Below are 23,439 nucleotides of genomic sequence, written 5' to 3'. Positions count from 1 at the left end.
CCCCCCCTTTTTCTAAGCCGCTAAGCCGCTAATAGCCTTTTAGCCACTAAGCCGCTAAGCCTTTAATAGCCGCTAAACCGCTAATAGCGCTAATCCGCTAATAGGGTTGCTTCGCAAGACGAAAAAACCGCTAGACGAAGAGACTCGCGGAACGGATTATTTTCGTCTTGCGAGGCACCACTGTACTGCTACTGATGTTTATTTATTTAAAAGCATTCATAGAAAGTGTGGCTGTTTTTTAAAAAAGAAGATTCTAAGCGGTGTGAAACATTTAAAAAACCATCAAAACACAAAAAACGCAACACGAAAACAGCAAAACATTTGTATAAAGGCATATAAAAACAAGAATATAGGCAAATGAAGACAGGGTCTTACGGGCTTAGAAAAGCCTGAGCAAAAATTATAGGTCTTTATAATAACACTAGTAATACATATTTGCAATTAACAATGCTGCTTTAAGGAAATGCAAATAGCAGCTTTGGGCAAGGGAGACTGGTCCTGGGGTCAGAGCAGGCATGGAAGGGGAATTTAACCCTTTCCTCCCCTACTGCTGTGTCCTGAGAAAAATATCCAAAGATTGTATATCTGAGGGCAGATATACTGTCTTGTCACTGATCTTTAAACTTGGAATACCATGTACAGTTTCTGGCTGCCCTGTCTCAAAAAAACAATATTGCAGAGCTGCAGAAAAGGGCAACAAAAATGGTCAGGAGATTAGAGGAATTTCCAAGAAAGGTTACAACACTGGGGGCTTTTTAGCTTAGAAAGAAACATATAAAATTATGCATATTTAGGGAAAGAGGACAGAGAGAGGTTTCTCTCTTTATTTCTTTCTCTCTCATATAACATTTGAACCCAGGGACAACGAAGAAGCTGAATGCTGGAATATTCAGGACAGAAAAAAAGAGTACTTCTTGACACAGTGCATAGTTGAACTATGGAATCTTCTACCGCCAAAATGTAATAACAGCCACCAACTTGTACGGCTCCAAAAACGATTGGACAAATCTATGAAGGATCAGACTATCAATGGCTGCTAAAGATGGCTCTCTCTATGTTTTTTGTGTGTGTGTATTACAGATAAAGAAAACCTTCTTTTATCAGGCAGTTTGCCCCTGAATACAAGCTGCTGGGGATCTCAGGTTTGGGAGACTTCCTATGGGCATCAAGGCTGGACACTGTGAAACCACAGTGCTAGGCTAGATGGGCTCTTCTCGTCTTTTATCTGACTGGCTGCATAAATGCACAAGGTAACTATCCTCAGCTGCAAGCTCAGGCCAGGATCTGGGGCGTCCTCCTGGCTGCACCCACCACACCATCTGCCCCTCCTCTTTTTCATCACTCACTGGACAGGTGCCTCGTCCCCAACTTGCAAGGAGATGCTCTGCCCTTTGACGTAGGCCTCGCCTTCGTAGTGGAGCTGGCCATCTTCACAGTGAGCAGAGAACAGGGCAGGGGACGGCAGTTTCTCGGCCTTCACTGGGCCTGGGGGAAGGAAAGGATATGGTGGGATGGGGAAGTGGAAAAATCAGGGCCAATATGTTCTAAGCAACATTCTTATTCTCTCAGGGGTTTTTCCCCCCAATGAATGTCTTTTTTTCGGGTGTGGGGAACCTTTGACTCCCCCAGATGTTGCTGAATTGCCACTTCCATCATTGCTGTCTGTGCCTGCAGGGGCTGATGGGACTTGTAGTTCAGCAACCTCTGGAAGATCGAAGGTTCCCCACATGGGTTGTTGTATCTAAAGGGGCACCTCTCCCTATACTAACCTGCCTGTGCCCCTCGGTCTGGGGTGGGGAAGCCCATCTCGATGTCCTACCACCAGGGAGGACATTGTGCCTTCTCTGTGAAGGTGCCCTGATCGGGCACCAATTTCAATCGCATCCCAGCACCAGAATAAGATCCACGTGTTGGACATTTATGAATGGTTTCTCACTGTGGTAATGTGTATATAATGATTATGATTGGGATCTAACTGCTGATGACCTGTTCTTGCTGTTGATCATTCTGTTAGAAGTTTATTTCTTTCATTGTGTTTCATTGTTGGGATTTGTTCATCTTTAATTCTGTGGTTACCTGCCTTGGGATTCATATGAGGGACAGATCTAATTGAAGTGCTTTGTGTTTTTAAAAAGTATTGAAAGGACGCTATATTTTTAAAAACACCAAGGACGGATATTTTTACTTGGCTGATTATGTTGTTTGTTAATTTCCTCCAGTCAATTTTATGGCACATATTTGTCACTTTTTAAAAAGTAAAACTGTAAACTGCCCAGGCATAAATATCGTGAAAGGACGTGTGTGAATGCCTTAAATAAAATATATAATGAAAAATAATCAGTGGGTTTGGGGGGGGGAGGAAACAGGGAGGAAAAGTCAGATAGCATCTGCAGTTTAAACTCAAGGGTGGGGTTGATTGTGCATTCTACTCATTCTGCAGATTTTGTGCATACACACATCCACTCAGTTATGACAGCCATGATCCAATATGCAAATTAGCCTATCTTCATGTTCCATCATTTATTCTCCCCTTCCAAACCGTATTTCCAAATAATTGGGCGTTTATGCAGAAAGGAACAGAGAGAGGGCAGCTGGGAAGGACTGGAAGAGCAGAGCAGTCAGGTTGCAGAAGACAACAGATGGGGTAGGGGGCGGGAAGCTGTGCAAGGCCGAAATTCAGTATCCCATCTACATCGAAACCCGGCTTCTAAGCTGTCACCAGACAGTGCTCACTTGTTTTCAAAAATATAATCTTTGCGGCCATAAGGGCTAGAAACCTGATTTAAAAACAAAACAAAACCCAAGATTCTAAGGAGCACCAGATTCCATGAAAAGACATGCACCCAACACACACAAACACAGGGGGCGGGGAGGGGGGTCCTGGCCCTGTAACCCTCTCCAATGGACCAAGCAGACAGAGGCTGCCTGCCTTTGAACCACTGCTCAGTTGGGCTTCTGTATCCTCCCAGACATTCAGGCACAATCAGGACTTTATTGAAAGGCAGGGGAAAGATCCAGGACCACACCCCCTCCTCCTTGCAATGAAGAGAGAGAAAAAACAGGGCTCTTGCCTTCTAGTTTCCTCTTCGGCGAGGACACAGCCGCTTTAGCCTGGAAAGAAAGAAGGAGATGAGTGTAAGAGGAAGTCACACTCCCAGAGGCCCCTTGCTGAAGAAGTCCCTTGTCTAGTCGGCTGGGTAAAGCCTGCAGACCTCCAAGGGAGAGGCTCATCCCAAGCTAGAAAAAGGGAACGAGGAGGCCCCCCAATACCCTAACTCCTCTTTTGCAGCACTATGAAGTCCCAAAGGGACTATACACCCTTGATCAGAAACACAGGAAGCTCTCTTCCACCAAGTCAGGTCTTTGATCCATGTCAGCTGAGGAACCCGTGAACCTCCAAATGTTGCTGGGACTCCAATTCCCATCAGCCCCTCCCAGCATGCAACAGTCAGGGAAGATGGGAGTTTGGTTCCCCATCCCCTGCCTACAAGGACTGGCAGTGGCTCTCCATGGACTCAGACGTGGGTCTTCCAAGCCCTACCTGGGACATTCTATAAGCAATGCAAATCTTCTCGGTAAAAGGTAAAGGACCCCTGGATGGTTAAGTGCAGTCAAAGGCGACTATGGGGTTGCAACACTCAACTCGCTTTTCAGGCCAAGGGAGCTAGTGTTTGTCCACAGACAGCTTTCTGGATCACGTGACTAAACAGCATGACTAAACCGCTTCTGGTGCAACAGGACACTGTGATGTGTGCCAGAGTGCACGGAAATGTCGTTTACCCTCCCGTCGCAGCGGTACCCATTTATCTACTCGCGCTGGTATGCTTTTGAACTGCTAGGTTGGCAGGAGCTGGGATAGAGCAACGGGAGCTCACCCTGTTGCGGGGATTCAAACTGCTGACCTTCCGATTGGGAAGCCCAAGAGGCTCAGTGGTTTAGACCACAGCGCCACCTCTACCACTGAGCTATGGTCACTCCCTTCAAAATAAAGACTCTGGTCCCTCATTGTTCTGGATAAACGGCTGGTTCAAACAGGAATGGAGGAAGCTACTTTATACTGAGTCAAACAATTGGTCCATCTAGCTCTGTATTTTCTACACCAGTGTTTCCCAAACTTGGGTGTCCAGCTGTTTTTGGACTACCGTTCCGATCATCCCTGACCACTGGTCCTGCTAGCTAGGGATGATGGGAACTGTAGTCCAAAAACAGCTGGAGGGCCAAGTTTGGGAAACCCTGCATTAGTGTGATTTCCCATGACCAGCCTCTCCATGAAAACCAAGGGCGAGTTCTCCAGGCTTCCCCTCTTCTGCTCCCAGTCTCAGAGACACTTCAGAGTCCTCATTCTCTCCCTTCACTCCGATCAAGGTGACACGGAGAAGCCCGTTTCTCTCACCCTTACCTTTTTGATGGCTGTCCAGTCCTCCATGATATCCATTTCATGCAGCATGTAGACGATGTACGGGCGTGGGAAAGACGAGCTAAGGGAGAGGTGCCTGCACCCCAGCAACTATGATAAAAAATATAACTGGGATTCTATTGTCCATCAAGTCATCTAACTGAGGGAAGAACTTTGTGTGCCTGGCCCTGGATGCTGTCACCAGCTCTGCTCTTGGATCTGAATGAAGACTGGTCTTAAAGGCAGACAAAACTGCCCCTGGCATCAGCTACCACTTGAAGAACTTGTGCTTGAGCTTGGCTTTTACCTCCTCCCTCCTCCCTCCTTTAACCTTGTGTGCCATGTCTTTTTAGACTGTGAGCCTGAGGTCAGGGACCACAGAATTGGAAGGAGCCCAAAGGGTCATCTCGTCCAATGTAGGAATCACAGCTAAAGAATCTTAGAAATGATATTTTTAAAGCAGCTCTTGAGACAGCCTGTTTGGGTAAACGGCGGGGAATAAATGCTGCCAATTAAACGCTACTCATCCCCACTCACCCCTTTTCCTGAAATAATTTTGGGCAAGTGCTTAACCTGCTTCCCATCACAAACGCTGCATAAGAAGCTGCCCAAAGCCGCTCTGCTGAGCTGCTTCTCTTTGCCATATGCTGGGCACCACAGCCTTCTCTAGGGCAGAGCCATCAGGGTGTGGGGTGCACAGAAAGGATATCGGACACCAGTGGTGCTTTCTTCCTCTTGCCAGGCCGGAGTGGGTCCCATTCCTTTGAGCTGTGCTTCGGTCGAAGTTTGTCATCCCACCATTCTAGGGGACGGAGAGAGAGAGAGAAAAAAAAAAAATAAGCCCAAAGGGGAACCTCAGCATTGAGGGCCATCGATGCTCCACCGGCCCAAATGGATTCAATGCTGGGTCGGCATGGGGTGGGCGAGTAACAGGCATTTATCAGAAGACGATTTGCAGCACCCTCACCAAACCACCCTCACCAAAATGAGGTTGGGGGCCAAATTCAGGGCTGCAGGTTTCTCCATCTGTGGGTCAAGGCAGCCTTGGTTTTTTTTAAAAAGGCTTTGTGCACCGTCGTTAATTCTGCCGAGTTACTCGCAATGACGACATCTCACAATCCAGGAAGTCAGCACACTCCTGAAAGCAGAACTTGGCAACTTCCTCCTCCAGGCTGGATGACACTTTTGAAATACATTTTGAAATACAGCTTTTTGGGGGGCTTGGCAGCAGCTCTCTCTGAGGGTTTAGTCATCACCTGCGGTCGAATTCTTTCCATCAGGGGAATGAACCTGGGACCTTCTGCAAGCAAAGCAGGTGGTCTGCCACTGAGCTATGGGCCCCTCCCCAGAGAAGGGACAGCGTCTGCTTGCTCCTCCGGACTGACCTGAAGTGAGGCCCACACTGTGCCTGTCGTCCTCCAAGCACTGGATCCGTTCCAAGAGGCGTTCCTGAAGGGTGTCGAACAGCAGCAGCTTCTCACTCTGGTTGGGTAGAAGGGGAACGTCAGGTCAGGATAAGCCAATGTGGTGCCCCTACCCTGCAGTAGTCCTTGGACTACAACTCCCATCAACCCTAGCCAGCATGGTAAATCGCCAGGGGTGGCGGAAGTTGCAGTGCAAGGACATCCGAAAGGCATCATGTCAATTCTGTATGATAAGAATGATTTTATTACAGTTGTACCTTGGAGGTCGAACGTTTTGGCTCCCGAACGCCGCAAACCCGGAAGTGAGTGTTCCGGTTTGCAAACGTTCTTTGGAACCCGAACGTCCAACGCAGGTTCCGATTGGCTGCAGGAGCTTCCTGCAACCAATCGGAAGCCGTGCCTTGGTTCCCGAACGTTTTGGAAGTCGAGTGGACTTCCGGAACAGATTCCATTCAACTTCCAAGGTACGACTGTATTTATATGCCACCCATCTGGATGGGTTGTCCCAGCCGCTCTAGGTGGCTTCCGACAAAGTATTAAAACCCTCAAACATTAAAAACTTCCCTATACAGGGCAGCCTTCAGATGCCTTCTAAAAGTCAGACAGATGTTTATTTCCTTGACATCTGATGGGAGGGCGTTCCACAGGTTGGTATGGATTAAGTGCATCTTCCCCTTCTTCTTTCTTCCCATCCAGTTGGGGATTGCTATTGATTCTACAGCCAGCGCAACATCTAAAACTAATATTCAAGCTTTCTTGGCATGAGCCCAACTGGGTTTCTCCCCACATCACAATAATTTCTGCTCGCTGTCTCACAAGGCACCCAGCTGTTCCGTTTAATGCCAAGGCAAATTTGCACCTGGTTTTATGCTCTCAGAAAAAGCGTGGTCTCCTTTCAATTTATTAATATTTCTCTCCTGCCTTTCCTCCAAAGACCTCAAGGTGGTCTCTGTAATACAGTGGTGCCTTGCAAGACGAAATTAATCCGTTCCGCGAGTCTCTTCGTCTTGCGAAGCACGGCTATTAGCGGCTTAGCGGCTATTAACGGCTTAGCGGCTTAAAGAAAAAGGAAACAAACTCGCAAGAACTCGCAAGACGTTTCGTTTTGCGAAGTAAGCCCATAGGGAAATTCGTCTTGCGGAACGACTCAAAAAACGGAAAACTCTTTCGTCTTGCGTGTTTTTCGTCTTGCGAGGCATTCGTCTTGCGAGGTACCACTGTACCCCTTCATCAATTTCATCCACACGACAGCCCAGTGAGGCAGGCTAGGGCGAGTACGAAGGACCGGCCCAAGGTCACCCAGTGAGTTTAATGGCCACACAGAGATGCCAGGAAGGCCTGGGCCAAAACGTTCCCCACCCCTTGGCCTAGGAGTTCACGTGGTGGATCAATGGCATATCTGTGAAAACACTGATCGGGGCTGTGTTTGCAAAAAAGAGAACTGGAAACTAGACTAGTTCCCCGTCTGCTCGTCTTCAGCTAATTAAAGGCAGGGACCTTTTTTCCATGACAACCGCCAATCAGTTCTGTAAAGCTGCTGGTCAGCAGAAAGCACCGCTCAGGCTTCTTGCTGAGGAACCCGGTTGTTTGTTGCTAATTATTGTTTGTCGAGTGCGCCGCGTGGTCCTGCAAGCTCCCACATGCAATTCTCGTATGCAAGCTGAAACCCGACTCTGGAATTCCAAGCTGGGATAGGCAATGAAGTAGGAAACAGGGCACACTCAGCAATGTCATGTTTGTGAATAGAGCCCATGCAGCAGCCCTCCAGATGTTGCTGGATTGCAGCCCCCATTGTCTCCAACCACTGGGCATGCTGGCTAGGACTGCTGGAGTCAATCAACATCTGGAAGGCCGCTGGTTCCCTGTCCCTGGGGTAACTGAAGTCACATTCACGGCACATTTTGAACACATGGCTTCTCCCAAACAATCCCCAGAACTGCTGTTTGCCCCCTCAGAGCGACAAATCTCTTAACAAACTATAGTTCCCAGGATTAAAAGCATGGTGTGATATTATTTATCTGCTGCATTTATATCCCGCTTTTTCCTCCAAGGAGCTCAAGGTGGCGTACGTGGTTCTCCCCCTGCCCTCATTCAATCCCCACAACAACCCTGCGAGGTAGGGTGGGGCTGAGAGGCAGTGACTGACCCAAGGTCACCCACTGAGCTTCATGGCCGAGTGGGGATTCGAACCCTGGTCTCTCAGGCCCTGGTGCGGCACTCTAACCACTACACCACACTGCCTCTCACATTAGCCCCATTAGAGCCTCTGTCCATATGCCTGTTAGAGTAATAACAGAGGAAGCTGCCGTATATGGAGTTAGTCCATTGGCTCATGTAGCTCAGTATTGTCTACACTGACTGGCAGCAGCTCCTCCACCCTGCATATGAGATTTTTGCATTCTGCCTTCTTGCCCGAGAAGTTTGTGATGAGGCTGCTTTTCCGGCCCCCGCCAGGATTTGAAAGCGGCAATGAAGGGAGGGAGATGGGACCAAGTGGGGCTTCTCACCTCCAGGTGCTGCTGTGCTCCCTGCAGCTCGCAACGGTGCTTGTGGTGGATCACCTCCAGGCAGAAACCTCGGTAGATCCCTGCAGGAAGGCCAAACGTTGAAGCACTGTTCATAAAACCAGGACGGTAGAGTTGGAAGGGGTCCTGAGGGTCATCTAGCCCAACCCCTTGCAATGCAGGAATCACAGATGAAGAATCCATGACATGTGGACATTTAACCTCTGTTTTGAAACCTCCAAGGAAGGGGAATCTACCGCCTCCTGAGAGTGTCTGCCATGCGGTCTAATGGCTCTTACTGTTCGCCATCCTCAGAAGCTCAACCGGGGCTCAGCTCCACCACCACTTCCTTTCAATGCAAAAGACCAGCCACGGAAGAGAGTGCCTCTGAACACCTACAAAGTGCATCTGCCTCCTTTGCAGCACAGCCCATCCCTGCGTTGAGGCAGGCATGGCTTCCAGGGAGACACAAGCCCCTTGCAGTCTAGTTCTCATTTGTTTTCATTGATTTATAAGGTAGTGTTTTTTTACCATAATATTTCCAGACTGGTTGCAACAACACAACATACCTTTAGAAAAACAGATAAAACCTTCCGAATTGCAAAACAAGGAAAACTTTCCCAATGGAACATTACAGTATAAATGAGACAAAAGAGGAGGAGGAGTTTGGAGTTTGGATTTGATATCCTGCTTTTTCACTACCCTACGGAGTCTCAAAGCGGCTAAAAATCTCCTTTCCCTTCCTCCCCCACAACAAACACTCTGTGAGGTGAGTGAGGCTGAGAGACTTCAGAGAAGTGTGACTGGCCCAAGGTCACCCAGCAGCTGCATGTGGAGGAGCGGGGAAGCGAACCCGGTTCACCAGATTACGAGTCCACTGCTCCTAACCACTGCACCACACTGGCTCTCAGTGTGAGAGTCCCACAGAGAGGCGAGTCCCACGATACAAAATACCTTAAGCATCGTGGACAAGCATAATGAAGTTTGGAACTGCTTTATACAAAATACGGTAAGTTAAAAACGGTAACTACTAACTGTTAACAATTGTTACAGTGATATACTATTCTTTTCTCCTTTTTCTTTCTTTCTTCACTTTTTAAAATCAGAACACGTCTAATAATAATTTTATTATTTATACCCTGCTCATCTGGCTGGGTTGCCCACTCACTATGTGGTTTGTTTGTTTGTTTGTTTAAAATTAAATATTTAAGGACCAAGGACAAGGTAAAGAGGCACGTCTGCAGTATATGGTGAACGCTGTACAAGGAAGATAACCCATGCACCTTTTTTAGAAATTAACCCCAGCCCTAACTCCAAATGCCACAACCTGGAAGCCATCTCTCCACCAAAGCTGTTATGATTGCTTACACTCTGGCTGGCAAGAGTGGCCAGGGTGTGTGGGGGGGGGTTCCTCACTTACCAGCCACTTCAATCCGAATCTGCATGTGGTTCTGCAAGACCCCGAGCGGGTCAAGGTACTCTGACGCTTTCCCCGCCATCACGTCCTCCAGCTTTGCCTTCACCTGGCTCAGGCGCTCCTTGAACAGCCTGCGAGAGCGGCAGCAGAAGCGGCAGCAGACAGGTTAATCAGAGTTGCCACAAGAGCTCAAGGTGGGTGGTGGAATCCCCCCCCCCCAATGGTATGTGGGGTGGCGGGGAAGGGTAAGTTAGTATGACCACACTAAATTAAAATATGCGAGCATAGAAGTTGTACTGAAACTGGAAAATGTCAAGGTTAAGCATTTTTCAGAACAGCAAAAAACCTTGGGTGTGTAGAGCATACAGTATGCAGGTTTCAGGAATGGAATTATATGAACAGTGAAAGAAAGGAGAGGCAGATTGGAGCCACAAATTGGGGACACTATTGCCTAATGGACTCATAAATTATATAGACTGGATGACTTAACTTGTTGTGGGTGGGGGGGGTGTTCTCCCACTTAAGGAAAAAAAATATTTTCTACTTCTGCAAACCGTAGGGTTCTGCTGAGCAGGACAACATCCCCCTCTTGTTTCTCTGTACCCCCGTTTTGGCTACACAGCCAACATGCTCAGCACCCGAGTTCCCTATTAATGTATAATGAATATGTAAGGGTTATGCTTTAAAACAGGAAATGGGCAGAGAGCCTTTGGCCCTGCAGATGCTGCAGGACTACATTGCCCATCATCTCTGATCTTTGTCTGTACTTGCTGGGGATAATGGGAGATGGAGTCATCTGGAGAGCCAGGTTCCACATCCCTGCCCTAAAAGGCTGAGTGTGTGTGTAAATAGAAAATATAAGTGGGCCTAGGAAAAAAGAATTGTGGAAGGAAGGAACATCTCTGAAAAACTGACCCAGGGGAGATGCCAGCCCCTCAGAGTCAGCATCTGTTTGGGGGCTTATATGAGACAACAATCTCATGGCTTGCACATTCCTACTAAATAAGATTTTATCTGGTGACATTTATGAATACTTGATATATCTTGTATATGCAATAAAGAACCTTGTATCCCACCATGAAATATATTTCATTCTTTTTTAATCCTTATTTTTTTACCTTGTATTTCTCTTCTCCCTGCCTTCATGCCTATTTTTGCGATGCTTTTTGGTCTGTTGTTTTGTTTATTGTATTTGCACATTTATGTATTTTTTTGGAAGGAGAGGAATTACAAAAAAATATATATTGAGGCAAGGAAGTCAAACAACAGCAAAACCCAGTGCAATGAGAACAATTAGTTCCTCTGAACATTTGGGAAGAGAACAGCAGATGGGGTAGTTCCCTGAGATGGTCCAGGAACAGCCATCTGATGATGTTTTCGGCTGCCTGTCTGCTTGCTCCCTCCTCCTCCAAATTGTCTCTCAGAGGACAGTGGATGCTCACCACTAATAGCATCTGTTCCTCCTCCGCACGTTTGTCTCATCCCCTTTTAAAACCTGAGGCAGTGAGTTCCACAAATTAATTTGCCTTTAAGCAGGGAGTAAAGATTTACTTCCGGCAGGCTACTTTTTCTAAAGAAGCTCTGCGATCCTATTGTGGGGTTGAGCATCTGGGCCAGGGGTCTGCAACCCGCGGCTCCGGAGCCGCATGTGGCTCTTTTACACCTTTGCCGCAGCTCCGGGGCGGATACTAGCAAGGGGAGGAGGCGCATTGTGCGCCCCGACACTCCCCACTGTGGCGGGCGCTGTACTGGCTGTGACGTCGCATGGGGGCGGTGCGTGCATTAGTCACACACCGTCCCGACGTTACCTTCCCACCCGCTGTCAGATCGCGGCTCTGGAGATATATTTGTTTTAAATGTCGCAATGGTTCTGCGGCTCCCAGATTTTTTTTTCTTCGGAAATGGGTCCAAGTGGCTCTTTTTGTCTTAAAGGTTGCAGACCCCTGATCTGGGCACTGCCTCTAGTCTTCAGATCTTTATATGCTTCTTTTCCAAACCTTAGTGCACAAAAAAGCAGGGCCTCATTTGCGCTAGTCTCAAATCAAAGTTGCATTTAACTCTTTTCGGATATCTGTAGGAAGCACATACATTTACACAGACTCTTTGCCAAGCATCCTAAATTTAGCACACCTTCAAATTTCCTTCTTTAAATCTAAGCGATAAAAGGGAAGTGCATGCTATTGAGTCATCACGAATTAAAAATAACTTACGCCATCCCAGCAAAAATGATCTCCAAGTAAAGCTTTGAATTTGGAATGCAATGTTTGAAGCACACTGACACTTGATTTTCCTAATCAAAAAATTCAGTTCATTTGCTTTTGGCTACTGGAAGGACTCTTGAGATATTTAGACAGTGTCTCTCTTTTTTTAAGTTTAAGGGAGTTATTGGGCAGCAGGCACAAGAAACCACAGTGAGCCAGAAACCTTAAGGAGGATGAGGCCCACCTTGCAGGGTTGTTGAGAGGGTAACTGGGGGTGGGGAAGCACCTTGGAGGAAGGGTGGGCTTAAAATGTAATAAATAAGTACAGGGGAAAGAGATGGAAAAAACTCACTTCTCTTTGACTTCAGAGAACTCCTTCTCTAAGTCTAACATCTCATCTAGGCACTCTGAGCGTCTCCGTTCATAATCTTCATCGTCCATCTCTGCAGGTAAAAGAGACAACATGTGTCACCTGGCTCCTCTGAACAGGTCTTGCAGGGCAAGAAAATTCAACAATGCTCACTATCTGGGATCTCTTTCTGTTCAATGGGCTTAAATCAGTGGGGAAGGACTGTAGGTCAGCGGAAGATCACCTGCCCTGCACACAGAAGGTTCCCACTCCAGTCTCCAGTAACTCCAGATAGGACTGGGAGAGCCTGCCCCCCCTGCCCTATTTGAAACCCTAGAGAGCTGCTAGACAGACCAATGGGTCTGACTGAGTAGTATGTTTCTATGTTCCTAAATCTAGAACAGCATCAGGGAAGAAAGGGTTGCAAACTTTTCGAATTGCACAGAACTTTCCCCTTTTGTTTTCCTACCAAGCGAGCAGAACAGTGGCGGGGGGACTTCAGGCCTGTGGATCTCATTAGGCCCCACCAGGTCTCCCCCTTAGCTAAAACCGTTCTAGCCAAGCCATGCCCAACTGCCTTATACCTGAAACCATACCGATGGAAGGTGAAGAGCAGGTTTGCATTGAACCAAATGTGAGCCCACTCTGGAAGGCTTGCATATGCCATCTTGGTAGTCAAGATAACCCCAAAACTAATTGGGAGTTGTTGCAAGAACGAGCTTGCTTAAGTATATTCACTTGCTTTGATACATGCTAATTGGCTTGCTTTGATACAACTCTTATCTGTGGGCCTTGGGATGCTGGGCTCTGGGCCCAGAGAGGGGAGCTGTCTGTAAGCCCTGGGTAGTTGCCCACCTATGCCCTCATGAGCCAGGTGGAGGTTCTGGCTTTGTATTCGGCTTTGTGTATAACATATTAGGCTTTGTGGACCAGTCATGATTGCTTGCTGCTGTGGTGTTCATCCCGCATCTGTCAAGGCAGCAGGGCTCTCTGCATGCTGAATTGTAAGTTTACACCTTTCTTTAATAAAGCACTAGAACTGGCTGTGTGTTTTTGACATCCTTCTTTGGTATCCCTGCATCAGACCACTCCCAAGAGCCCTCTCTTGGGCAGGTGGATCAGAACAAGGTGTAGATCTGCAAAGCCCCATGCACAGTGCTGCTTCTCAAGCCTGGCCATCTACTGATCGTCACTGGCTTTTGCAAGCAACCACCACCCAATTGTCAGGGCTTGCAGTGTGTCCCGTGCAGCTGTTTGCAAGCCCCGACAATCAGCTGACAGCACTGCACTTTGCAAACCCCAATGATCAGCTGATCACCCACCCACCTACCTGTCAAACTCGTCCCACTGTGAGTGGGTGGTGTTCTCCACCCCTGCCTTAGAAAGACCACAGAGACTAAGTCAGATTGTCAGAGTAACAGCTCTTTAATCTCTTCTCTCTCCTCTTCTTTTGCTTTCTCTCTCTCTTGGTCTCTCTTTTCCTTTCCCCCCTTCTGCCTTTGTTCTTTTTCAGATTTAGTAGCTGTTTTATTTCGGTGTGTTATATAAAGATGCTTTGCAATGGGCAAGAACTTTTGTGTGGTTTTGAATAAGTATCAATAATTTTTTAATTTTATTTTTTTAACAAAGTGTCAGAGCAACAGAAAGGGAAACAGAAAGTAGTCCTCCTTACTACTGTTTACAATTGCTGGTAAGTAAAGGGAAAACAAAAATTATTCTAGGGTTCAGATTTGTATCCACCTGTCAAAGTGACCTGTGGCAGGTAGGGAAGCTCAGAATCCAGCCCCTCAGTCAGATCCTGCTCCCTGTTGTTGAACCCATCATCCCTAAGACAGCATGGCCAGCAGTCCGGATTTATGAGAACTGGGAGCTCGACAACATCTGGAAGGCCACACGTTCCCCACGCCTGCTCTAACTGGAGATGCCCACTATGGTACCTGCGATCTTCTGTGTGCAAACCATCTGCTCTCCCTCTGTACCACAGGCGTTCCCATAAAAAGGTAATACAATAGTCTTCATGGTTCTGAACAGCTCTGTCCTGTCTGCACTGACTTGCAGCAGTTCTCAAGGGTTTCAGGCAGAGAAGAGTCTTTCCCACTCCTACCTGCAAATGCCAGGGACCACACCTAGGACTTCCTGCGTGGAAATTGCATGCTCTACCCTGAAAGAAGGAGTTGGGAGGTGTTTTGCTCCTGCCAGCTACCTGAACTCTCCTCTTCTGATTCAGACTGGCTGCCGCTGCGCTCGTCCTCGCTCTCTTCTTCGCCGTTCATCTCTGTGGTCGAGTCTCCTTCCGCCTCCATCTCCTTGGGCAATGGCTGCACAGGCATTGTGCTCTGCAGAAACAAGAGGGCCCAGGCTAAGGAAAGGAGGCTAGGCAACAACCAAGCAGCAGAAAGGTGAATATGGCACCAGGCCATCATCCTGACAATAGCAAATTATAATATACACGTATTCCAAAGGGGACCGTGCTAAGCACAGGAATGGGTTACAAGTACGGCACTGAGTACTTTGAGTGTATCAGCGGGAAATGCAGCTTTGTGGTCCTTAAGGTTGCAAAGGAGGGCTGGCAGGTATATGGCCGGTACAATAACCGGTAAATTGTCGCCAGCAACTAAGCAAGCTTCTGAGCTGAAAGCCTGCCCAATTAATATACCAATTACATGCCAAAATGGCTTCTCAGTGGACTGCAACTATAAAATCAATTATAACATCCATCCATACACACACACACACACACACACACGAACAATTCCATCAGAGCATCGAAACAGGAGAAGTAGAACAGTTTTTTTTGCAAGATCAGAAGTTTAGGGGACACTTGCTTAACCAGGTGTGTCTTCAGAAGCCAGTGGAAAGGCAATACTGATGGACCCTCTCAATTTTTTCCACATTACCCAACATAAGGATACCTTTACATTTTCTCAAGAAGTGTTGCTAATACAGAGTTTGGATTTTCTTTTCTTTTTTGCACATGCAGGTTTAACCAAGCACTTCAGCCTGAAGGAACTGCTAGAGAGGTGTATTTCCCTGGCACACGGAGAACCTAAGAACCTGGCTGCAGGTTACATTCATCAGACGCTTTGCCCATTGAGAAGCATGGAGGCTTGCCAGAAAATATAAAGAGCCATGGTGTCTATGTTCTACCTCCACTATTGGAGCTAGCATGGCTCTGCATATCCGTTGCTGGGAATCACAAGTGGGGAGGGGGTGCTGTTGTGGTTGGGTCCTGCCTTCAGGTTTCCCATGGGCCTCTGGCTGACCACTGTGGGAACAGGATGCTGGACTAGGTGGGCCATTGGTTTGATCCAGCCACCTCTTCATATATTCTTAAAGATGGAGGGCTAGCTCCCCTCCTCTCTCAGCTCTTTATCTCATAAGAACACAAGAAGAGCTCTGTCGGATGAGGCCAAAGGCTATTCTAGTCCAGTACTCTGTTCTCACAGAGGACAACTAGATGTCCATTGTAAGAAGCCTAAGTGCAAGACCTAAGTGCAAGAGTAAGACCTAAGTGCAACAGCCCTCTCCCTACCTGTGATTCCCAGCAACTCGTATTCAAAGGCTAATTTTGCTGCTGAATGACAAATTAGGGGCAGCTATGAAGGCAGCCAGGGGTTCCGGCTTCTGTGTCTTTGCCCATATCCACTTCCTCCTTTCTCAGCCTCCAGAATCCTCAACCATCAGCACCTTGCTAACACACGGCTCCTTCAGAGGAGTTAAATCAGGCATAGGCAAACTCAGCACGCCAGATGTTTTGGGACTACAACTCCCATCATCCCTAGCTAACAGGACTGGTAGTCAGGGATGATGGGAACTGACATCTGGAGGGCCGAGTTTGCCTATTCCTGATAAATGAAATGTGCAATCAGGAGTTCCCTTCCTTAGGACAGGGGTGGGGAACTTTTGGCCCTCAGGACACTGCCAGACTCCAACTCCCATGAGCCTCAGGCAGCATGGCCAAAGGTCAGGAGTGATGGGAGTATGAGTCAAGCAAATGTCTGAAGTGCCACAAGTTCCCCAGCTCTGCCTTGGGACCTCTTTCCCCTATACTGGGAACATAGAAAGCTAGCTGCCTGATCCCAGGTCAAACATTTTGGCCATCTAGCCAAGCCCAGTTGCCTTTGACCGGTGCTGGTTCCCATGAAAAGCGCTTTCCCCTTCCTTGACTACCCTGGAGATGCTGAGGACTGAACCTGGGACTTAACCTGCATGCAATGCACCCGCTCAGCCCACCATTTGCTCCAGGAACCCTCCCAGCACTTTTTAATAAGTGCTATGAAGGCCCCTGTAAGACAGGAAACAAGGGCTTCTTTTAAATCAAGAATAGGAGACCAGATGCTGTTAGGTGCCAACTCCCATTAGTCCCAACCAGCAATGGGCAGTGGTCAGAGATGACAGGTATAGTTGGAAGGGCAAATTCCCCAGCCAGGCTTTAAAGGGGAAGAAAGAGGCGACTAGGGCTGCACTCCAAGTGCCTGGGAGTAAACCCCACTGAACTCCGTGGGGCTGGGGGCTGAGTTAACATGCATAGGGCTGTAGCCGAAATCAATGTCAGCCACTGCATGGTAGGGGACAGGAAAATCAGCACATCTCTCTTTCCTAAGCAGTGACGACTGGATATGACTGGTTTGTGGGGCAAGAGTGAGAGAGAGGAAGAGAGGAAGGAAGGAAGGAAGGAAGGAAGGAAGGAAGGAAGGAAGGGGAGCTGCACCTCTTGAATGTATGCCTCTTCAGGCAGCTTTTCAAGTCACAACTTATTCCTCCTCCCAGAGCCCTTTATCCCTCCATCTTGTGTGCAGTTCACCGCCCAGCTAGAGGTCACTGGTAGTGATTTTAAGGTGGGTTTTGGAAGGGTTGTGCGTGTGTCTCTTTCTCACGGTTCTCTTAGGAAATCCCGAGACGATCCTGCAAGCGCTGCTTCTGCCTCCTTTGCAGTGAAAGGCACCATTTGGCATACGAGCACCGACATCACCACCCCCGCCATATCTAATGGTCTTTCCCGCACCCCGATAGCATTTGCTTGGTAAGAACAATCCAACAGAAGGACCTGGGGGGGGGGCACATAAATATAGCAAACCTTACCCCCATATTACAACGGACTCAAGCATGTGCCCGAATGGATATCATTTAGGGGAGGATTACCGAGCACTTCCAAGGAGAGGGCAAATAGAAGCATTTTCTCCCCCCTATGTCGCACATGTAACACTGAACTTAAGTGGGAGAAATCGGTCATATGCGAACACCCCCGCCCCCGGGTTGTAGTGTGCTGGCCCATGTATTCCCCCTTCTCTCAAAGCGGGGGAAACGCATAATGCTGGAATGGGCGGGACCATCGTTACCCACAAAAGGGGGGTAATAGGGAAAGTCTGGACCCCTCATTACCTGGGGGAGGGGCTGATGAAGGCGCAAACCCCGCTCTGGCTTTCTTCAGCAATCGGAAGTCGTCCTCATTCGGCCCCGCCCACCAACACTAACCAATCACAGCGGCTGGCATTTTCTAAGTACCCTACACTCGTCTATGGTGCTGCGTCGCCGTCAAGCTCTATGGTTCCGTGAAGCACTATGGGAATCCGGAAGCGGAAGAAGGGTATGCGTTGCCGTAGTAACGAGACAATAAAGAAAAACTAGAGAAGCGAAGGGGAGTGAGAATGTGCTCTCTCTGTGTGCCTACAAAGTGGCGTGGAAGTTTTCATAGCAAAATAAAACCATACAGTGAAAATGTAATTAAAAAGAAAACCAACCGTCCTCCCAGGAAGGGTTCGTTTGCATGTATATGTACTTATTTGAGTGCATCCTAAATATATGCCCACATTTACAATAGTTAGTACTGTGGCTAAGTTGAAATATAGACGTAAGAAAAATAAGAGCTGGGGTGGGTGGGGAGCCAAGAGGCAAATTCTGGCTTGAAGCCTCACTACAAGATTAGTACAAAGGTGGTGGTTGCCATGCCAACCAGTACTGTTGTTGCCATGGAGACTGCCATTATCTTCCTACTGCCCACCCCCACACCCTCTGATGTTTAAAAAGAAGAAGAAAATATTGGAATTTGTACCCCACGCTTTGACCAAGGAGCTGAAGGCATATCTGGTTGTTTGGGGGTTTTTTGTCATCCTGCACAAAAACCCCTGTGAAGTAGATTAGGTTCATCTATCACCCTGGGAACTTTGGGGATGAGCAGATTTTCAAACCCAATTTGCCTAATTCTAGTGTGACATTCTAACCATTACACCATACTGGATTGTTACCTTCTTGTCAAACTTACTGGCTGAAAACCATTGGGTGTTTGGGGGGTTTTGTTTTTTAAAAAATAAAGTTATAAACACTATGACAGCACAGCAAATCAATGACATCACACCATGTCCTGTTGCTTACTGCCATTAAACCCCCTTAACAAAGTACACCCAATAAAGTAGGCTGTAAACCCAAGCAACACATTCTGATTATAGATAGATTATAACCAAGCATAATAATGACAGCACTGACGACACCAAGCATCTCTGTACATATGCCATAATGCAGTCAGGGCTATAGGGCTGTCACAGCAAGATTTGGGGGCATGCAGATTTCTAATTATTCACTGTCTCCACTGAAAAGAGGTCCATTTTTTGTGTAGCTAACCGCAAAGCAAGTCAGAAAAGAAATAAAAAAGAGGTGTTACAATGTGGCCTTGAATGAATGTACTGGTATCTTCCTCGATTCCTTACAATGCTTTAAAAAAATATTTATGTAGCCCAAATTGGAGATGGATCATCCAAATCTTATTATGGTGGGATTCAGCTTGGTACCAAAGCACTTGAACTTAAATACCTTCTGTTATTTGATAGTAATTTAGACAAATTATTACTATTAATTGCTCCAGATAAAAGTGAGAAAAGTGCTATTTAACAAATATTGGAAGGCATGTGATGGTTGTTTGCTAGTACCAGAGCACCTGCGATGTTTGAGTGACATCCAGTCATAGCATTTGGTTGTGTAGTGCATGCATACCCTGTGCTAAATTTATAAAACAAATGATGCCAGGCTTCAAGCTTAAAAGTGAGGCTCTCTGATATGGGTGCTCAGTAATTAATGTTCATTTCAGTGAGGCTGGAGAGGACTTTGCAGTGAGTTGTGGATCTTCAGTGGAGAGGTGGGGGCAGTACTCTTTGGATTTCTCATTCCAAACTCCAAAATGCCCTGATCCACCTTTGAGGACAATCTTTCACTAAAATGTGTTTCTCCCCACATCTCCATCCTCCCCAATCAATTTCCAGAAATACATTCTGTTGGAATGCTTGTCACAAAGTTGATAGAGCTAAAGTGTTTTAAATCAAACTGGTTCAGTTTAATTCATTTACAGATTGTGATTGTTCAGGACAGCAATAAGTTAAGCTCCTCTGCCCCGTCCCCAGGACAGACGTCAGTATATTTATTCCCATTATACAGAAAAGGAAATGGGGGTCACCAATCTGAGAAGCAACATTGGGTGCAGGGCCCTATAATCTTGGCTCACGGTTCTGTTTCTCTGCTCCAAATCACCATATCTCAATTCCCATAGCTTAGAAATAAACCTCAGCCCTGATTCCACAGGTCTTTTACAGAAAATGCCAGTCAGTGAGAAATAGACTGGTGGGGAGAATCACATGTCTGTAAGCACTGGGAACAAGTGAAAAGAATAGGACGGCAGGATTGTCCACAGAATCCAGATTCAATGGTTATCCCAAAGTTATTATCTCAGAATTTGTTTACTAAGAAAACAACCCACCATCTACAGGAATTAAAAAATGGCAGAGTGGGCTAGCTCTACTATTTTGGATAATCCCGTAGGTCACTGTGTTTCTCTGTGTAAAATTATGAACACCCATCAAAGGTAACCTGCTAGTGTTTACACCAACGATGGTTGGACTACAACTCCTACCATCTCGGACTACTGGCCATGTTCCCTGAAGGCAGCTGGAGTCCAATAACACCTGGAGAGCCTCGGGTTCCCCATCCTTATCAGGTTCCCCATTACTGCTCACCCCAGAAGTGAACTAACTGGGAGGTGAGCCAATAAGACTTCCTAGTTTTTTGGCTGGGATTGGCAATTCACCTTCAACAAGCTTGACCTTCTGAATCAACCCTTGAGATGTCTGTGAGATTGAGGCAAACCCCCATATTATTATTTTTAAACTACACACAGAGAGAGCACTCAATGGGGGTATTCTCCTACCTGAAGGGGTCTCAGTGTGTGTGTGTATGTGCATACACAAATTCCCCCCAAATGAAGCACAAATACTTCTAGCAGCAACAAACACATTTGGAGCGAGCAGGTCAGCGAGTCACTAAGCCATTTCTCTCCCTCCAGTTGGCACACGAGTGGTCCTTATCCTGAGTCAGACATTTCTGTTGTGACAGTGTGCAACACTATGCTCCCATCGCCGTCCAGCTAAGAGGCTCCGCTCTATTTCCACAAAGGTAGACGTGAGGTCAGCACCGTCGTGGTGAACTGGGGTATCTGGTCTTGAGTTCCTGCTTGAACTGCCGGAAGAGCAGCTTGTTGCGTTGATTCTCGGCATCCTTTTGTGCGTGGAACTCGCTTGCCACCTTGAAGCCCTTGTGGACCAGGAAGGCATTGCTCAGCACAGAGAAACGGTACCCAGCCACGTGGAGCTCGCAGGCCTGGCGGAAAAGGACAGTGTAAGGACAGCAGCCCACCACCAAAAACCTACAACATGCAAGAATAACTGCACCTCAAAATACCTCTGGGCTATTTATAGTGACAGAAGCCCCTCATTTGACCTGTAAAGAGCCAGTGAGAGCCAGTGTGGTGTAGTGGTTAAGAGCGGTAGTCACGTAATCTGGGAAACCGGGTTCGCGTCTCCGCTCCTCCACATGCAGCTGCTGGGTGACCTTGGGCCAGTCACACTTCTGTGAAGTCTCTCAGCCCCACTCACCTCACAGAGTGTTTGTTGTGGGGGAGGAAGGGAAAGGAGAATGTTAGCCGCTTTGAGACTCCTGAAGGGGAGTGAAAGGCGGGATATCAAATCCAAACTCTTCTTCTTCTTCTAAAGCCATTCTGGGCAAGCTATGCCCACCTGACCTACACCTGATGGTCATATATGATGTTAGGTGTGGGACACTTTCCAAGGATAGAGACTCTGTCCCCACAACGCACCAACAAGCATGACCAGTGGTAATGCTGAGTAGGTGTTTTAGCTCAATGGGCACAGGTAAGATGTAAGGCAAGAACGGGAAATCTCAGGTCTGGGAGTCAAGCCTCCCTATCTGGTCCTCTGCCCAGGCTCTACCTCCTCCTTGGCCAACCCCTGCCCTGCTCTCAACAGGCCACACCCCCCACACCATCCTTGCTCCACCCCCTCCTTGTTGAGTGTTTCTGCTGGAATGTGTTCTTGAAGGCAAGATTCTTGCCCACCTGGATGGAGGAGAGAGAGGGATGTGGCTGTAAAAACTAGCCTACCACACAAAGGTAAAATATACACCTGTTGCTTCACCTGCTTTTCTCTCTGGTTCCACCCACTGGTGACATATGGCCCCCAGATGGCTGACCAGAAGCAAATGTGGTCCTTGAGTTGAAAAAAATTCCCTACCCTGATATAAGACTCCCCACCTCTTGGCTCAAATGCAGCTTTCCCACTACTTGGTTTGGCCTCTCCACCAACAAAGGCTACATATGCACTATACCACCAAAGAACACTAAACACATGGCTTCCCCCAAATCATCCTGGGAACTGTGGTTTGTTAAGGGTGCTGAGAATGGTTAAGGGGTAAGCTGCAGTTCCCAATATTATTTGCAGGGAAGCCACGTGCCTTCAATGCTGCCCCAAGTCACGCCCCCCCCCCCCAGCCAGGGCAGCTACCTGGCTGATTCGGTTGAAGCCGTACTGCTTGAAGCGCTCATCGTAGGGGGGCACAGAACTAGCCCCGATGTAGAAGGGCTCCCAGGGGTCCCGCCACTCCACCTCGTAGGCCACGCGCAGGGGGCCTCCGATGGGGAGATTCAGCCAGTGGGAGTAGTTGGTGGGCGCCTGGCACCGCGGGCACAGCTCCTCATAGAACGGCCGGATCTCGCCCACTTGGTACAGCTGCAGCAGCTCCGTCTTGGTGCCCGGGATCCGGCGGGTGTGGCGGATCTCGAAAGCCGGCACAACGAAGACCCCCGGCGTTTCCTCGGCAGCAGTTCCGGGCAAAGCCAAGAAGTCCTCCCGCAGCCCCTCGCTGGGCACCATGTCCATGTCCACCGCCAGCATCCAGTGCCCGCCGACGGCTCCCCGAGCCACGTTGCGCAGCAGGTTGTTCGGGTACGAGGCGTTGGCGGCGTCCAGCGCGTAATTGCGCCGGCCTGCGGCTACCCGCGCCAGCTTGGCGAACACATCCCCGCAGGCCTGCAGGCGGGCGAACTCGCCGCGGTCCGGCAGCTCCGGGAAAGAGGCCGCTTGGTCGGCGTGGCACACCAGGTGGAGGCGCACCAGCTGGCGGACGGGCGCGCACAGGGCGGCCAGCGCGTACACCAGCGCCGTGGCCAAGCGCACCTCGGCGGCGCCCGGCGCGAAGAGGGCCACCGACATGGGCCCCCGCCAGCGCTCGGCCAGGCGCTGCGCGTGGTGCAGGTTGCCCAGGCTGGTGTGCGTGACCAGCACCACGTCGGGGCTGCGCTCGCCCTCCCAGGATCCGCGCACCATGTCCCGATACACGCGGTACTGGCCGCTGGCGTCCAGGGCGCCGCCGCTGGCCAACACCTGCTTGAGGCGCTCCTTGTGGGCGTCGCGGGCCGTCGGCGCCCGTCGGCCCTGGAAGAGCTCGGCATAGCGGGAGCGCTGCTCCTGGCCGTGCAGCCCCGACAGCAGCGCCAAGTAGAGCAGCTGCAAGCCGGCCACCAGCGCCAGCGCCGCCACCAGCGCCTGGAAGCAGGAGCAGTGCATGGGCGGCAGCCTCAGCGACGGGCCCGCTCGCCTGCCCCTCCTCCTCGCCCGACCTCACCGGAGGCCAGCCCGGAGGGAGCGCACCGAGAAGCCAGGCCCCACACCTTGCATCCTTCCCCGCAGCTGCTCAGGCTGCTTCCCAGGCGGGTGCCTGGCGGCTCTTGCAAACAGTTTCACGTCTGGGGGCGGGAGGAGCGAGCTCTCCTCGGCGCCCTCTGCTTCCTTGGAGGATGCATTGCAAAAACAC

At 48.8% G+C, this 23,439-nt stretch overlaps 2 protein-coding genes across 6 annotated transcripts; both read right to left on the bottom strand.

Annotated features, from left to right (window-relative positions):
* Window positions 1-240: 240 nt before the first annotated feature.
* BRMS1 (BRMS1 transcriptional repressor and anoikis regulator) lies at window positions 241-17,832 on the bottom strand. 5 transcript variants are annotated; one of them, XM_083477844.1, is made up of 10 exons: window positions 17,674-17,802; window positions 14,495-14,664; window positions 12,295-12,385; window positions 9,745-9,872; window positions 8,328-8,407; window positions 5,782-5,878; window positions 5,106-5,198; window positions 4,400-4,464; window positions 3,072-3,111; window positions 241-1,485 (listed from the first exon to the last, which is right to left on the bottom strand). In XM_083477844.1, the coding sequence occupies exons 2-10, from the start codon at window positions 14,619-14,621 to the stop codon at window positions 1,343-1,345; spliced, it is 864 nt and encodes a 287-aa protein (XP_083333970.1). In that variant the 5' UTR covers window positions 14,622-14,664; window positions 17,674-17,802; the 3' UTR covers window positions 241-1,342. The 5 variants fall into 5 exon arrangements, with proteins under 5 accessions (XP_083333970.1, XP_083333968.1, XP_083333967.1 ...); XM_083477842.1 differs by lacking the exon at window positions 17,674-17,802 and adding an exon at window positions 17,374-17,661 and having other exon boundaries at window positions 14,495-14,627; XM_083477841.1 differs by lacking the exon at window positions 17,674-17,802 and adding an exon at window positions 17,169-17,299 and having other exon boundaries at window positions 14,495-14,627.
* Window positions 17,833-19,593: 1,761 nt separating this feature from the next.
* On the bottom strand, window positions 19,594-23,439 carry B4GAT1 (beta-1,4-glucuronyltransferase 1). The gene is made up of 2 exons (XM_083477822.1): window positions 22,131-23,439; window positions 19,594-20,931 (listed from the first exon to the last, which is right to left on the bottom strand). Exons 1-2 carry the CDS (start codon window positions 23,190-23,192, stop codon window positions 20,740-20,742), a joined length of 1,254 nt encoding a protein of 417 aa, XP_083333948.1. The 5' UTR covers window positions 23,193-23,439; the 3' UTR covers window positions 19,594-20,739.

Source organism: Podarcis liolepis (genome assembly GCF_965112155.1).
Source record: "Podarcis liolepis genome assembly, chromosome: 15".
Classification (NCBI taxonomy): domain Eukaryota; kingdom Metazoa; phylum Chordata; class Lepidosauria; order Squamata; family Lacertidae; genus Podarcis; species Podarcis liolepis.
The sequence above is the reverse complement of the archived record's forward strand: the minus strand, read 5'-3'. Positions and strand labels throughout refer to the sequence as shown.